The sequence below is a fragment of the Phoxinus phoxinus genome, assembly GCF_949152265.1.
Source record: "Phoxinus phoxinus genome assembly, chromosome: 20".
In the NCBI taxonomy this organism is placed as follows: Eukaryota; Metazoa; Chordata; class Actinopteri; order Cypriniformes; family Leuciscidae; genus Phoxinus; species Phoxinus phoxinus.
This window is the reverse complement of record NC_136895.1, coordinates 11,469,954-11,486,391: the sequence shown is the minus strand read 5'-3', so window position 1 is coordinate 11,486,391 and position 16,438 is coordinate 11,469,954. Positions and strand designations below refer to the sequence as shown.

The window sequence follows — 16,438 nt, the reverse complement described above, 5'->3', positions numbered from 1 at the left end:
TATAATATATATATTACATATGCATTTTGAGTCAAATTGGACGACTACATGGAAATCATCTCAAGATCACTCATTTGACAGTTCATCTATTGCCAAAGTTATATAGTAAAAAAAAAATCAGTTAAGAATAGAAAATTGTTGAAAATATTCAAATCAGGAATGTTAGAATCACACAAATGTCTGTCAAAACCAACACGTTGAGTGATGCTCACTAACCCTGCAAAGTTGTTCAATTGTATTGCCGTTTATTCTCTTTAGCATGCAGTGTGAAGTAATTCACTCAATTTCAGCGAGCGGTGAACACATTTACACTTGTGTGTGTTATGTACTGTATTATGCACGTTATCGTCTCTGACTGAAAGCATTGATGTAGCCAAAGCATCCGGTAGTGCGTGACCTTCCTGCAAATACTACCGTACGTTATTTTTTTGACAGACATCTATGTTGCACATTCAAATGATGTGGATTTGAAAACCGATGGATCGTGAGGAAATAATTATTTACGTCTTAGCCAGCAAGTATTCAGTGAAGTGAAAGATGCCCAAGAGTGTGTTTCCAGTTCTAATATTCCCTACCGACAGCCAGCCTAAGTTTTTGACGGACGTGATAACATGCGTAAGCAGTGTTAACAATGTTTGGATAATTATAAAACATTCTGGAGATGTTTGAAATGCTTTTGGCGTGGTTCATTATACTTGTTTATTTTGTGGCTTAAATCAATCGCATGTTACTCATATACTGACATGTTTGGCTTGTCAAAAATTCAGCCATCGCAAATTAATTGACTTTTCTTTTTTTTTTACAAGGAAAGGAGTGATTTTGACTTTACAAAGTTGTTTTTATTTTCTCTGATAACAGAAATCGAGTATTTAAACCATGAAAATGCAGATCCTGTTGTAAAATGAGAGTGAAAAATCACTTTTTAAAACCGTTGTTCCATTATTACTCCTTAGCAGATTTTGACTTAAATCATCTTAGAGTTTTAACAGCAGATTTCCAAATGATCTTATTCGGCGTAATGCTTTTACTGACTGAACATCACTAAATCTAAATATATATCCCTGACAGCCGCAGCTGGAACCAATAGTGCCATCACTACAAACAAGCATTGTGTTCCCGAGAGTTCAAGCAGTTCTGGAAGCCCCACAATGCAGTTATTTGGTCCGTTAAAGACAAAAGAAGAACATAAAAGCAGTCCTTTTTCCAGAGGCACAAGAGAACACGGACGTCTGTAATGAAATCGAAACAAAGCATTAGACTGCTTTCTCTAATGTTTGTGTGAGTTGGCCAGAGCTCAGCTGGACCCCTCGCCGCCTACTAAAATAATAAATAACATCATAAACGTTATTTATCCAGTACCTGGCATATATTTAAAATGCTTTTCATTAATGGAAAACTTTCAAAGTGGAGAGTGATGAAAAGAAATGCAAGTTTTTAAAAAGAAAACTGACTGTACAGGCATTATCAACCCCTGCTGCGCTACTTTAAGCATTCGCTTGGAAGAAGGTTTGACGGCCCACGCTGATTGGTTTTTCATGCGCGTTTTGCTTCCAAAGAAAATAATTGCAGATTTGGACTTGTATTAATTGGATGCATGACAACGACGAATTAAAGCATTTAGTAGTAAATGGAAACATTTGCTAGCTGTGCAATTTGTGGGGTTCTCAAAGAAAATAAAAATTACAAAGAGTGTCGGGGTCAATTTTATATATTATTTGTGAATAGTTTGAATATAAAACCTAATGTAAAAAAAGCATATTTGGCTGTAATATGCTTAATTGTCTTAAAAATAATGTCAGAATGCAAAGTTGTTGTTTTTATTTATTGATTTTAGGGTGACATTTCACCATCAGTCTACTATTTCATATATTTATCATAGAATAACTTATGTTTACTATGCAGAAAAATTACCGTGCTCTAGTGGTTCTTGATACAAAATTGTTCAGAATGAAGAGACCTTAACACACGTGTTAAACATCACGTAATATACCACAATCATATACATTCTCACAGACCTTTGGAGTCAAACTTGTCTAATAGGTGTTCAAATTTCATTGTTCGATGGCGGCCATGTTTTTCAAGATACACGACTATCCCCATTATCAAGTCATTTGGATTAACGGTTGCGAAATTATACCTATTTTTATGCTACCAAGCAGCCAATCTCTGCTCATATGCGTACCAAGTTTGGTGAAAATATCTAATTTCATTCAAAAGTTATAGCCATTTTTATAAAAGTGGCCACACCCACTTCGAATGTTTTGTCGCGATGGTGAATCGAACATTAAAAAAAAAAAATCTGATAATTAGTGATTGACTCCATAGAATATTTCTGCCCTCGTTTGGTTCCAATTGGGCGAAAATCCTAGGACTAGTTGTCAAAAATAGGTTTCGGACAAAATCCAATATGGCGGAAAATGTGATGAAATCAGAGATGTACGTTTTTGTATATATATATATATATCATCCCAATATGAGTATTATACATCAAGCTCATCCTTCATTGGGGAATACGGTTGAATACGCATGAACGGAGTGGGACTGAAGGAGAATGATGGCGATCGGAGCAGATGGGCGGTGTTCGGATGGGAATGGGATTTAAAGCGGACGCTGCTGGGTGCCATCTCTTTCTCTCACTAATTCAAATGTTGTTGACTGGGAGATTATTCCAGAGGGTAGTGAAGGATTCCCGCAAGGAAAATTAAGAGATTATTGGTTTACCTGTACAAGAATCACCACTTCCCTATAGCTTTTTTATTTTTTGCCTCACTAAAAAGGAGAACTGTACTGACTCTCCCACATCATGACAGCAATGCTCTAATCGTGTGTGTGTGTGTGTGTGTGTGTGTGTGTGTGTGTGTGTGTGTGTGACCTTAAAGTCATGGCCTGAGTGGGAAGTTACAGTGGGATTTAGGATCTTTGTTGGGCTTTCCTCTAATCAGGTCTGACAATGGTAGTAGCCAGCATGGTTTAGGCAATGCTGCAACTTTACACTATATGACACTAGAGTTCATCTGGACTAGACTCTGAGATTAGAGCAGAATTAAAGCCTCTGAAAAGACGGGATCCTGCACACCCCCCTCAACCCTGTTGCATACCCCATAATCTACTCTGACAACCAGGCCTCTGGTTTCAGGTTCAGTCCTAGCAATTAAAACAAGGAAGGATCTGATTGCCGCAAATATTTTATAAATAGAATTATTATTATTATTATTAGTAGTAGTATCAAATATTTGTTTTATAGTACACTCTAAAAAATGCTGGGTTGTTTCAACCCAATTTTGGGTAAAATATGGACAAACCCAGCCGTTGGGTTAAATTTTTACATTACATTTTTAACCCAACATTTGGGTTTGTCCATATTTTACCCAAAATTGGGTTGAAACAACCCAGCATTTTTTAGAGTGTAATAATAATAATCATTTATTTATTTAATTAATTGCTTACACTTTGTTTTAAGGTGTCTGCGTTACAGTGTAACTATATTTAAGTGCTGAGTAATATCAATTACCTACATGTACTTACTATAGGGTTAGGGTAGGATTAGGTTGTGTTTAAGGTTAATTGCATGTAATTATGCACAATTTATAGTAATTCCGACAGTAACTACATGTAACGTGGACACTGTCAAATAAAGTGTTGCCAATTAATTCGTTGTATTATTAAATCATCAGAATTATTTAAAATAGTTTCGCAATCACATCCTTGTTTAAGTCATAATAATAGTAATATAAATAATAATAATAATATAGGTTAATATTCATCAATAATATAATTCGAAATTATATTAATAATACTAAGAATAATACCCAGTCATAATTAGTATTATTTTATAACTAAAACATGAATGTGAGTTCTGAAAATATTTTAAATAATTTAATGATATAATAATAAATTCATATTAATTATAATTAATAATATAATTACTAATTGTCTAAATAATACTAAATACATAATTCATAATAACGTAATGTTCATTAATTTGCCTTTTATTATTTTATCATCAAAATTAATAAAAAATAGTTTGGCCACTCACATCCTTGTTTTAGTAATAACAATAACAATCATTATATTATTATTCTTTAGACATTCTACTAACTATAAGTAACTTTGCAGCCACATGTCAACTAACGGTCATTAGAGTATTAATAGACTGTCTGCTTAATATAATATCTGCTAACACTGTATTTTGTTGGTCCCCCAACATACATTCTGGCTATACTTTAAGTAACTTGGCAACTACAAGTCAGTAGAATGTCTAAAGTGGACTATCGAAATAAAGTGTAACCATTATGATTAATGATATAATTACTAATTACATAAATAATACTAAGCTGTACAATATTCAGTACATTGGATATATAATCATTAAAAACATAAACATCTTGTTCCACAGAAGAAAGTCATTTTCACAGCTCCCGTCCCCATTCACGTTCACTGAGTGGAAAAGAGCAGCCAGGACTTTCTACCAAACATCTCTCCGTTCATATATTTAAGAAGTGCATATGAACTGTAAGTGGCTTTCTGCTAAATCATATCGAGCAAGTACAGTAAATGTGAGTGGAAGGATTACAGCTTTATCCGGCTCTCTGGACAGCCGCACGGATCGCCGCCGGGCGAGCATCCAACTACTTACCATTTTATCCGATAAATAACGTCTAATGATTAAACCTCGAAATGTCACCACGCGGTCTGTCTGAATTCAATAGGTGATGACCCGTGATGACCTGCCCCAGCCCTTCCTTTCTCTTTCTATTAGGAGACAAACCCATGCACACGTGAAGCCAAACGTTACTTAAACTCTTACACAACTTCCTGCTGAAGAAAGTAGTAGTGATAAGAGGACCTGGTACTGCAAAAGGTCTATTACAAAGAATTACTCTTCAGCTTGCCAGGATAAGCGAGCCCTCTTCGTATAAAAATAATAATAATATTTTTTGAAAATATTTTCAAATGCCTTTTATTGTATTGCTTTAACCTTACCCACCCCTCCCCCACCCCCCCAAAAAACTTTTAAAATATATAATAAAAAAAAATGTATCATAAAAATACTCATTATTGCATTTTAAAAAGTGTTGTTTCACTGAAACTAAAACGAATAAAAATGGTTTCCGTTAAATTAAATGGAGCAGAAATAAAATACGTTATGAATATTTGACAAAAAACTTAAAATGTTGCTTTGCCAACTATCTGAAATAAGTACTTACATTTCTGAAACTATAACTGTACTGTTATATTATGAAGTGGCAAACAGAAATTAAAAAATAAAATAAAACTTAAACTAAAATTAAAAGCTTATTCAAAATAATATTATTATAGTACATAAATAATACTAAAATGACTGCTTTAAAACTATATTAATCTAAACAAAAAGTGACCATTATTAACCATTTATTTGACATGTATTATTATTATGGCAGCAGAAATGCTGTCATAATCGATCTGTCGTTCTATCAAAGGCCTGCATAACCTTCAGACAGTAAACTAAACTTAAGCTTCACCAACGTTCAAAGTTTCTCGATATTTTAACTCAATATATGTTGAATGAACAGCTTTGCTTTTGATGTCCTCCACCAACCCATTGATACCTTACCAAACCTGCTATTATTTGGCTAATTCTTGTGCCCATCTGTTCATACTATCCCTGCCATCATGGAATACACCCAAAAACCCAATAAAGATGAAGTCCCTGTAAGCTGTATGGTCACAGCACGTGGAAAACTTGTAGACAAAGGGATGTGTCACTTCCAGTCAAACACTTAACAAGAGATCTTTCCTTGTAGCATCACGTTAGATTGCGCGATTACCCCACGTACAGTGATATCATTGCAACCCTCTTCAGATTGAAGCACAATAGCAGCAATGGAGCTCAAGGAAGCCTCTCTCATAATTTAACTCATCAGCGGATCAGACCATAAATTACAGGACTTAATCCATGCCTGGAATTTGGATGTCTCTGCATCCAGACGGATCCTGCAGGTGGGCAATAAAAGAGTATCACTGACTTCTCGACAAGCTTCCTCAGAAGAATTAACAAATAGGATTAGTGGGCAAGAAAAATCTTCCGAAGAGCCATCTGCTAAGCCGCATGGGGAGACGTCAGCTCAAAGCTACGTGATCGCATCCCTCCGTGACAAGGAAAGGATGTCCTGGCAATGCAGACTAATAAATTCAACTCTTTATATTAGTTTTTGGGGCTGCAAGTAGGGATGCCCAAATTACAGCTGTTCGTAAACTAAAAACATTGATGACTTTTGTGTGTGCTGGAATAAGGAATCATTATGCCTGGTGTACCTTTTAAATGCATTTGGTGGGCTGTGGTGTTACTATGCTTGTTGACCGGACACTGCTCCATTGATGCAGGTATGTATCCCCTCTCCCGAATGGATCTTAAGGAGTTTTGTGATGCTTGCAATCTTGTGACCATGTACTCTTCGTTCTTCATAAGGTTCTGAAACTCGTGAGGATTATTCAGCAAGTGGATATAGGACTTTTTTGGACGCCAATGACGTTTTGCATCGCTCAATGGTGGCAGGTAAAGGTAAAACACAGAGTTACGTGTCCGGTGAGGGGAAAATGGCTCTCTCCAGACGGAAAAGAGACCTTCTGTTCCCCAATGGAGTTAAACTTTGCTCGCATGAGACGGTGCAACAGGCAGCACAGAATCATCTCAACTACTTTCACCTGCGAGGTAAGAACCAGACGTTTCTTACCGTTTTAGTTGCGTTTCTGGGATAGTGGCCAAGAATGGTAATTGTAAAAGGTACAGAAGACTTCTATCGTGTAAACGGATGCTCTTTGAGATCATTATGTCGAGAAAAAATGAGCTCACGGCTCTACTTTTCATCAATATTAATAAACTAAGCCAACCTGACCAAGTTCATTAACGTCCAAGTAACCGCATGTTTGAACCACGATTTCGAAACGACAGAAACACACGCTCTCTTTGTCTCCGTCGTACATGTGATCATGCACAAATATTCAGATGCACTCAACACACTTTTCCACATCAATGTTCTTTCTAAAGATCACACATTAGCATTTTGAAGTTAGACGCAATCAAAGTATCAAACCCCTGCTGGAGACCGCCGCTGAGAATAATGTCTCTCCCTGTTTGCATTAATAGGACCCAGATGACCCTAGTGAATCTAATTACGACAACTCGTGAAACAAGTGTTGCCATTTTACATAAAGGTTATGCTTGCAGTGTAATGGATTCAGTGTAGCCACGGCAACCTACGTATTATAGGGCACTAAAGTCTGCAACGACTTGTGAATGTGACTATTTTGCATTTTTATAATTCAATACCATTTTTTATTAGAAAGAATATAATCACCATAACAATTTGAGTCAATAATTGATTTAAAAATAAAAATACAACATTAATGTGTAATGTGTAGTGTCCCCACTATATATATGCTAATTGTATGGAATTTTGTATGATTGTATGGAAACCAAAAGTGGTTTCTTTAGAGTTATATGGAAAAATAGAAGTCATATGGGTTTTAAACAACATGATGTTGAGTAAATAAATAAAACATTTGGAGGGAACTTTCCCTTTAAAGCTGATAACGGAGGTGTGGCTTGCAAAGTATCTGAGGTGTCCGTCTAGCACTGTTAGTCAAATGTTGTCAAAATGTGTCGTTCCAGTAGGAAAGGCCAGAATTCCCCATTTCTCCCTCTCGCTCTCCTGAAGTCCCCAATGCTACTGAATCACTGTAGACAGTGATCAGATCCTTCGCTCTGCCAGGAAAACTGGTGACCTCTGCCCTCCTACGCACTTGAGTTCTGGTAGTCGTCATATATTGTCGGTATGGCGGGCAGATGTAGTTGGAACATTTCGACTGGAGCCGCAAAATGTCTTGCAAGGGTTAACATCCTCCATCTGCGCATTTAATTTTCCACTTGCTTACATTGAGAAAGTATGCGGCGCATACCGAAAATAGTAATTTTGGTTCACAAACTGAGAAATAAAAGAAAAGTTTGTCTGGAACAATTGACGTGTGTGGATAAGGATAAGAGATGTTTCCATTATGTTAGTTATTGCTTTTTCTTGATTTAATTTTGAAATAAAGAATTTATTCTGTTATTTCTGTCTTCTAAATGAAAGGGGTATCCATTATAAGTGATGTAAATTTCCACTACAGCGGAGTTCATAGCTGGTGTTTTGGCAGATTATTTCTTCTCCACAATTATAGTTTCTCTCACTAGATCTTTTCCAAAATCTAGTGAGCTGCCTAACTGTCTGCTGTCTACACTGGCAGCCACTGAAATTGAACCTCATAAGTGAGTGTTCTGGCGCTCACTATATAGACAGCAAATCTACAAAGTGCATTGTTTAATTAGCAAAATGCTCTGGAGATTCAATTCGCGACTGATTCCAGTTTTAGGTTAGCATGTTGCTAAAGCTAATGCAGCGATGCACTAATTAACAGAAATTGGCTGTTTTATTCACTATTTTATTGATACTTTGTCAAACTGAATTGTAAAAATATTCAGAACTAGTTGAAAATAGGTACTTTACCCCCCCCCCCCCCCCCACACACACACACACACACACACACACATACATTTAAGTGTGTGTATGTGTGTTTGCATTGTAGCTATGGGTTTGCATGCTTATGGGAATTTGTATATATGTTTGCAATTGTTTCTGTTCCTTAGTGTGCCAGGAAACAGTGTGGGAAGCTTTCAAAATCTTCTGGGATCGTTTACCCGAGAAAGAAGAGTACCAGATATGGATGAGGAAATGTCAAAACAGTAGTGTTAGCGTGTTTGACATCGGCCGGAGCTTTAGCCAGTCAGCTGAGCACCTTGCTCTGATATCAAGTGTAAGTATCATTGTCTATGTAATGATACCACACAAATAGTTATCAAATCAACACTGTTAACTTAATTCAAAGATACAGAAAAAAAAAGAAGCAAACTGACGTTTATGGTATTTTGCAGAGGGTAGGAGCGGCTTCGATGACATCAACAAGGTGAGAACTGCTTACAGACATTTACCATCGTGGAGTATCATGTTGATATCATGGTACATAAATATGATACTATTGTAAGCTAAATACTTCTAATTTCAGGCTTTACACTGTGTTGAATTTCATCACACACAAATTGACGCCAAACATTGTCAACACTGCACATCTTCATATTTACCATAATTATGTGTTAATATAGACACAAAAACAAGATCCCACGTCACATCCCACTGTTTGCAAAGTAACAGTGTAATCACACAATTCCTATATTTGTCTTATGATAGTGTACCCACCAGCCCATGGCAGCCTGAATGCAGGTAGGACTCCCAGGCAACTAAAGGGCACAAAACAACATAGTGTTACATAAATTAGCATGGTCCAGCAGCCTAAATATATATTAATGCAAATGCCCAGTGTGGAGCTCAGGTTGTAACGTACAGTATGTAACCGAACCCTAACACTAATTGAATTACCCGAAACACCAATTCTTTCTTTAGCCAGGCAGCTAAGGCAGCTAATTCTGAGCACACACTGGTGCTTTGCAGAAAAAAGAACCACCCATTACTAGTTAAAGTTGAATACAGACCTGTGGTTTCAGACTGCAAAAATTGTAACCATACCTTTAGTCCCTGCTAAAGCCAGTTCACTTTCTGCTAGCTTTAGAGACATAGCACTCCTTATGGTTCAGTTAATTTCCTTAAACTCGTTTGCCAATAAGAAGATTATATTTTTTAGTTTTGGGGTATGTTACTGACCTTTAAAAGCATGTATAATTTTCTTCTCTTTCACAGACATCAGACAACGACTACTGCGCCAACACAAGCAAACCTGGCCACAACCAAACAAGGTCAGTCTAGTTTACAACATTGTTTGAAACAATATGCTTCTTAAACAATGGATCTGTATGCACATTCCCTGTGTTTATAAATATTTCAAAATAAGTTGCTAGACTCCAAAAAGTCTTATTTATATTGACTGATTTTGCAGTCTGTTGATTAAAGTTATGCTCTGATTCATCTGTATTGTAAATGTCCGCATGAGACCCTGCAGTCATATCAACAGAGACCTAGTGCTCTCTAGCTCAGGATATACACTGCTCTCAGAATAGACATTAATCCTTTTTAGGTACTCAGTGTCTTGTAATGAAGTAAAGGTGTCAGGATCCTCAGACAAAGTTCTGCCATTTAGTCAAGTGTAACTAATTATTTGTACATGGGCTTAGCCTTAACAATAGGGTACTTGGAGTTTTGCCCTGCGATCCTGAAGATAATTAATGGCATGGAATTAATGGATCCAATTTACAAAATGAAATTCAAAAATGACTCAAAATACCTCTTATGACATACATTTACCCTGACACTTCCTCCTTCTCTTTGTTTCTCTTTCCTCACACAGTCAGTATTCTGATTCCTGAAGCAGTAACAGATTCACAGGATGCCACACCAAAGACCATTGCAGACCAAATCTTAATCACCACTATGGCTGCAGAGCTTCAAATGACGCTTGAGCCTGATCTTATCACAGCCTTTGAGGCTTCACCAAGGATAAGCACTAGTTCACATTTAGAACTCACAAGTAAGGCCACTGTGAAACCTGTTTCAGAAACTGAACTGGAAGTCAAACTGGATGCTACCGATGTTCCGGTCAAAACATTGGATGTTACCATTCAACATGAAGAGGTTGATATAGTCTCAGAGTCTAAATTAATGAACACTGATAGAACTCAAGAGGAGTCTACTTCAAGAAAATATGACAATGAGATTCCCACAACCTTTGAGGATTCACTAGGAATAAGCACTACTATTCCTACAGTGGTCACCAGTGATTTTACTGAAGAGCTTTATTCAGAAACCGAGTTGGGACATGATGCTACCAGTAGTCCATTTAAGACAACAGGTGTCTCCTTTCAACATGAAAAGGTTGAGGTAGTCTCAGAGTCTAAATTAATGAACACTGATAGAACTCCAGAGGAGTCTACCACAAGAAAGTATGATTATGAGATTCCCACGACTTTTGAGGACTCATTAGGAATAAGCACTACTATTCCTACAATAGTCACCTACACTAGTGATTCTACTGAAGTGCTTAATTCAGAAACAGAGTTAGGACAGGGCACTACAGATGGTCCGGTTACGACAGCAGGTGTTACTATTCAACATGAAGGAGATGTTGTCTCTGAGTCTACATTATTGACAACTGATAGAATTCCCAAAGATTCTACTTCAAAAAACTATGAGTATTATATTCCCACAATCTTTGAGAATTCACCTGGGATAAGCACTACAATGATCACCAGTGAATTCACTGAAGAACTTAATTTAGATTCCAAACCGGAGGTGGAACTGGATGCTACTCATGGTCCGATTAACACAGCAATTATAACACTTCAACATGAAGAGGTGAACATTGTCTCTGAATCAACATTAATGACCACTGATGTACCTCCAGAATATTCTACTTCTGGAAAATATGAGTATGTTATTCCCACATCCTTTGAGGACACACTGGGGACACACACTAGTTCACCTACTGAGTTCACAAATGAGACCACTGTGAAACAGGATGTCACTGAGGGTCTTGTTACGACAGTGGGTGTTACCATTCCACGTGAAGAGGTTGACATTGTCTCAGAGTCTACATTGATGACCACTGAAAGAAATCCAGAAGATTCTACTTCAGCAAAATATGATAATGATATTCCCACACCTTTTGAGGACTCACTAAGGATACCTACCAATACTCCTACAGGAGTCACCAGTGAATCTACTGAAGAGCTTATTTCATTAACTAAACTGGACATTGGGCAGGGTGCTACTGAAGGTCCTGTTAAAACAGTAGATGCTACAATTCAATATGTAGAAGTTGACGTTGTGTCAGAGGTTACATTGATGCCCCCTGGTAGAAATCCGGGTGGTTTCACCTCTGAAAAGTATGAGACAGATCTCCCTACAACCCTTGAGGACTCACCAGGAAGTACTAATTCTCCCTCAATAGTCACTAGAGAATACATTGAACATTTTATTTCAGAAACTGAACTTGATGTTGGACAAGGCGTTACTGAAAGTCCTGATAAATCAGCACTTGTTACCATTCAGCATGTAGATGTTGATGTAAGGACGTCCACTAATAGACCTCCGGTAGGTTCTCCTACAGAAATATCTCCTGTTCAGAATGTCTTACCAGAGGAACCAAAGCAGACAACTCCTACAGAACTGCTAGAGGTTCCCCCCACAAATGGGTTGCCAAAAGCTTTGACAGATAAGGCTGTTGTCAAAATCACATATGTGACTGCTGTGCCAGAAATGCTCTCACCCACTACACCAGCATATACATCAACTGAGGTGGCTAGAAATTATACAGTGGAAAACCTACTTGAAGAATCTTATGTTGTATCAACAGAGGACACACTTGAAGAAACATTACTTGACAAAGATGAGGAAGAGACACCCTACGCTAAAGAGGGCAAACCTGCACCAGAGATGACAACAGTTGAAAAACTTCCTCATACCGTGACCGGGAGTACTCATGAAGTGTCGAAGGAAACTCATGAGCCTACAGAGATCACTCCTGATGCTGAAGAGAATGATTTGGGTAAGGACGAGGACATTGTAACTGAGACCCCAGAAGTTACGGAGGTGACAGCTGAAGGTATAGCCAAAGTGACCAAGGAAACTACAGAAGCTTCCGATGTGTTTACTGAGAGAGACACACCTGTGGATGAGGACACAACTGCCATTACGAAATCTGGTGAGATGATGACAGATGTTACTGGGGTTGACATTGGCACAGACAAAGAAACAGTTCTTGAAATCTCACTTCAAGATTCTGAGGGAGGAAAAAGTGATGCTGGATTAGGGGATGTAACTGAGGCTGCCACCTTTGAGGAATCATCTGAGGAAAGTACTGAAAGGTATTCGGTTAAAGAAAAGTCCACAGAAACTTCTAGTATTTTCACAAGTGTTGCCACAACTGGAATAACGCCTGAGGCTACACTTGATGCCTCTTTTGAGATTGTTACCCCTGAAACTAACATTGTAGCATTTGGAACCGAAGGCATTGAATATAAGCTAGAAGAAACACCTAAAACGATTGAAGGTGGTGGGGAAACACTTTTCAAAGTTTTTGAAAACCTTACTGTTACTGGGATGGAAAAGGATATACTGACTACTGCCATAAATGAGGACGTACATGAAGTTACAGATCCATCAAAAATTCTAGAGGACACACAGACAGTTGTGGTGGAAATCATACATGAAGTCACAGAAGATGTAAATGAGACACCTGAAGTTGCAACAGAGACGCATAAGGTTGTTACAGAAGCTGATGTCATAACAGAGACAACGCATGTCATATCTCAAGCACCTGAAGTTATGGTGAAGACAAATGGAGCCATGTCAGAGACACCTGAAGTCACGTCTCAGACACCTTTGTCGATATCTGAACTTTCAGAGGTGCCGGAGATTGTACCTGAAACACCTGACATAAATGTTGTCCAACTGCAACCTGCAGAGGATGACAACCCAACTCCTATCTCGAAAGTGGAGGATATCACTGTTATACTGAATGACTTGACAACTACTATTCAAAAGACTTTCTCCTCCACATTACAAATCTTGCCACAGGACATTTCCAATGATATTTTAGATGACAACAATGTGGTGAGTACATTCAATTTATAATTATTACAATTATTTAACTTAAGACTTGTACATAGCTTGTTTAACTGAGTAATTGTGAGTTCCTCTTAAACTTTTCTTTAAAAAATATATATAGATTGGAAATAAAATAGATGACGTTGTGGTCCGACCCATACGTCCTACCGGAGACCATATTGTGGAACTAAGTATTAAGCTAAGAGGTGAAAGCTATGATGATGCTCTGAGAGATCCATCAAGTTACTACTATCAAAATCTATCGGAGCTGTTCATTGATAAGGTGAGTTGCATCTATAGAGTGACAAGCAAAAACAGTTTGTGGGGAATGAAGCATTTAAATGGGTCATGAACTGCTCTGTTTTATTTTTTTATAATGTTTCCTGGGGTGCACTTATAATGTTAGTATGATTTTTACATTAAAAAAAATTGTCATAATTTAGAAATAAAAGGCATTTCTCCTACTCTGATTTTAGCGCTCTGTTTGGAGGGCGTGTCTGCTGTGATTGGCTAACATCTTTGCAAATGAAATAGCTAGTATTACATGTGAAACTCTCTCGAAAACCTTTAGCACGATTTTATTATTACAGCTCTCAAGGTTAACAAATCGTGAAAGGTGGCATTATATTTAGATGTATAGCATTATATTTAGATGGTGGCATAAAAGGTTGCAGTGATTAACATTGTAGTCTATCACAGACATGTTAAGCGCATGAATGCAGTGATCTCAACATTGCAACTACATTTCTGCACACTAACGAATGATTTTATCATAAATAACGGTGCAAGCACAATGTAAATGAGAGATTTGTTGATTATAACTAAAGACTATAGATAAAAGGGATTTTGTTATAACAGGAGTTTTGATGAGAGTTCAGAACTCAGACAGTGATAAACTTGTGCAGTTGATTGATAACTCCAGTGATTGCAAAGGGAGTGTTCTTTGATTGCTTTTTATATATAATTTAATCAGTTTAAATAACAGATTATTTTCATACTGGCCCTTGGTTACAGTAAAATCTGTTTTTGGACTAAAAATAAAGTTTTCAATTCTGGAACTTGCAGGATATCGTTATAGTATGATGTCCTCTTATATATCAAAAGCTATGCAAACATTTGATTTCTCAGTTCATGACACCTTTAAATATTAAAATCTATAATGTCATGTTCATGAGGGTTTATATATACAGTATTGTATAGTTATAGCTTATCCTTTCTTTTGTTGAAGATTGAAGAGGTTTTTGAAAAGCTCCCAGGTTTCAAGAAAATATTTGTCCTTGAATTCAGGTATGTTTTTTAGTGGTAATTTACATGATTTAATTATGCATACAGATACAAAAATAGAAAAATTATATATGTAATAATAATATATTCATTTATTTATATATATATTTTTTCTCAGGCCACAGAAGGACATCGAAGGGTAAGTATCCCAACTTTTATTTGGCTCTGGATCTATATGCATTGATTTTATAAGTCACAGTTAATCACATATCAAAATGAAGAAAACAGATATTAATATTATTTGGGCTATCAATACTCTGTGCAATGTTTTACCCGGACCTGATAAATCAATCTCTCCACCCTTCCATATCACACAGCTGCGTGACCCATATCTCCTTCAAAACATCTAATGAGAAATTCATGTGCCTGAATTTTCCACCCACCAAATGTAGTTTTATTAAAGCATTGCTCTGAAATCACATTCACACTGTTTTCTTGGTAAGGTCATGTGCTTGCAGCCTCATTAGCCTTGCGAAATCAATCGATTGAAAGGATGGTCATACTCATTTAGGTGTGATATATCTTATGCGTATGTGTCAGTGGGGTATTTTATCTGGCCAATCGCCACCTTAAGTGGGATAAGTCGCTGTGCTAAATGCATGCCCAGCTGCCAAGCATGATGGGATTAAATGCTAAATGTCCTCTGCTCTCAAATGTCATCGTGGTAAGGTTTCCATGTGGTTTATCAGTGAGGCCTCGGTTAAACCACACAATGGATAACTGCCTATTGTGAGCTCCATGAGGCCCTTTAAACCACCTGAGAACAGAGATGTTCTCACTTAATGCCACATAAAGCTAATTAGCATTTCTGGAATTGAATCCTGGTGGATATTGTTATGGGAGAGAAAATTAATCTGGTCGTAAACTCATCAGGTTTCTAACCCTTGTAGAAACATGTACTGTATGTGGCAAAAATAAAAATCTAGGTCATTCTTTTTTTATTTCCCCTAGTAACCAACAGCTGGCTGCTAAATATTCTGGGGAATATTTGGTTGCTAGCTTGATAATAAGGGGCTTTCGCATCGGAGGAACCTTTTCATAGTTCCTAGAACTATTGGCGAAAGTACCCGGATTTTGGCGTGTTCGCATTGCAGGAACTAGGAATGATTTTAGTTCTAGGAGCTCCTTTTGGAGGAACTAATTTAGCTCCTACTTTAGAGTATGGTCTAAACCACCACTATAGGAACTATCTGTGACGTTAGTATGCGCTTATTGGCCGAACGCACGTGAAACACCAGCACCCGCCATTTTTAAAAAGGCTGTTTAAACACACAAATTATAGCCTATATATTAACTACAGAAATTAACTCTACGAAAATGCAAAACAGTGATAGACGGGCCTCTTAACCTTTACGCTGGGGAGAAAATCCAACACAACTTTGAGGGGACCAAGCGAAAAATTATTATGTATTTTTGCTCAGCAACACTGGACATCAACCTCACGGCATACGTTAATAACTTTTCATTACTGTCTACTTTATATGTCTACTTTATATAACAGTTCTATCTAATAAGGTGTAAGA

General features: G+C 37.2%; 1 protein-coding gene across 2 annotated transcripts in view; it reads left to right on the top strand.

The window, feature by feature from the left end:
* Positions 1–6,090: 6,090 nt before the first annotated feature.
* The window catches only part of impg2b (interphotoreceptor matrix proteoglycan 2b), a 29,227-nt gene continuing 18,879 nt past the window's right edge, over positions 6,091–16,438 (top strand). The window contains exons 1-10 of one of the 2 annotated variants that reach the window (XM_079592364.1): positions 6,091–6,363; positions 6,449–6,691; positions 8,666–8,832; positions 8,951–8,982; positions 9,264–9,296; positions 9,771–9,826; positions 10,375–13,637; positions 13,753–13,914; positions 14,860–14,918; positions 15,034–15,054. In XM_079592364.1, coding sequence (XP_079448490.1) covers positions 6,282–6,363; positions 6,449–6,691; positions 8,666–8,832; positions 8,951–8,982; positions 9,264–9,296; positions 9,771–9,826; positions 10,375–13,637; positions 13,753–13,914; positions 14,860–14,918; positions 15,034–15,054 — 4,118 coding nt within the window. In that variant the 5' untranslated portion in view covers positions 6,091–6,281. The remainder of the gene's footprint in view (positions 6,364–6,448; positions 6,692–8,665; positions 8,833–8,950; positions 8,983–9,263; positions 9,297–9,770; positions 9,827–10,374; positions 13,638–13,752; positions 13,915–14,859; positions 14,919–15,033; positions 15,055–16,438) is intronic. The other variant, XM_079592365.1, reaches the window with a different exon arrangement.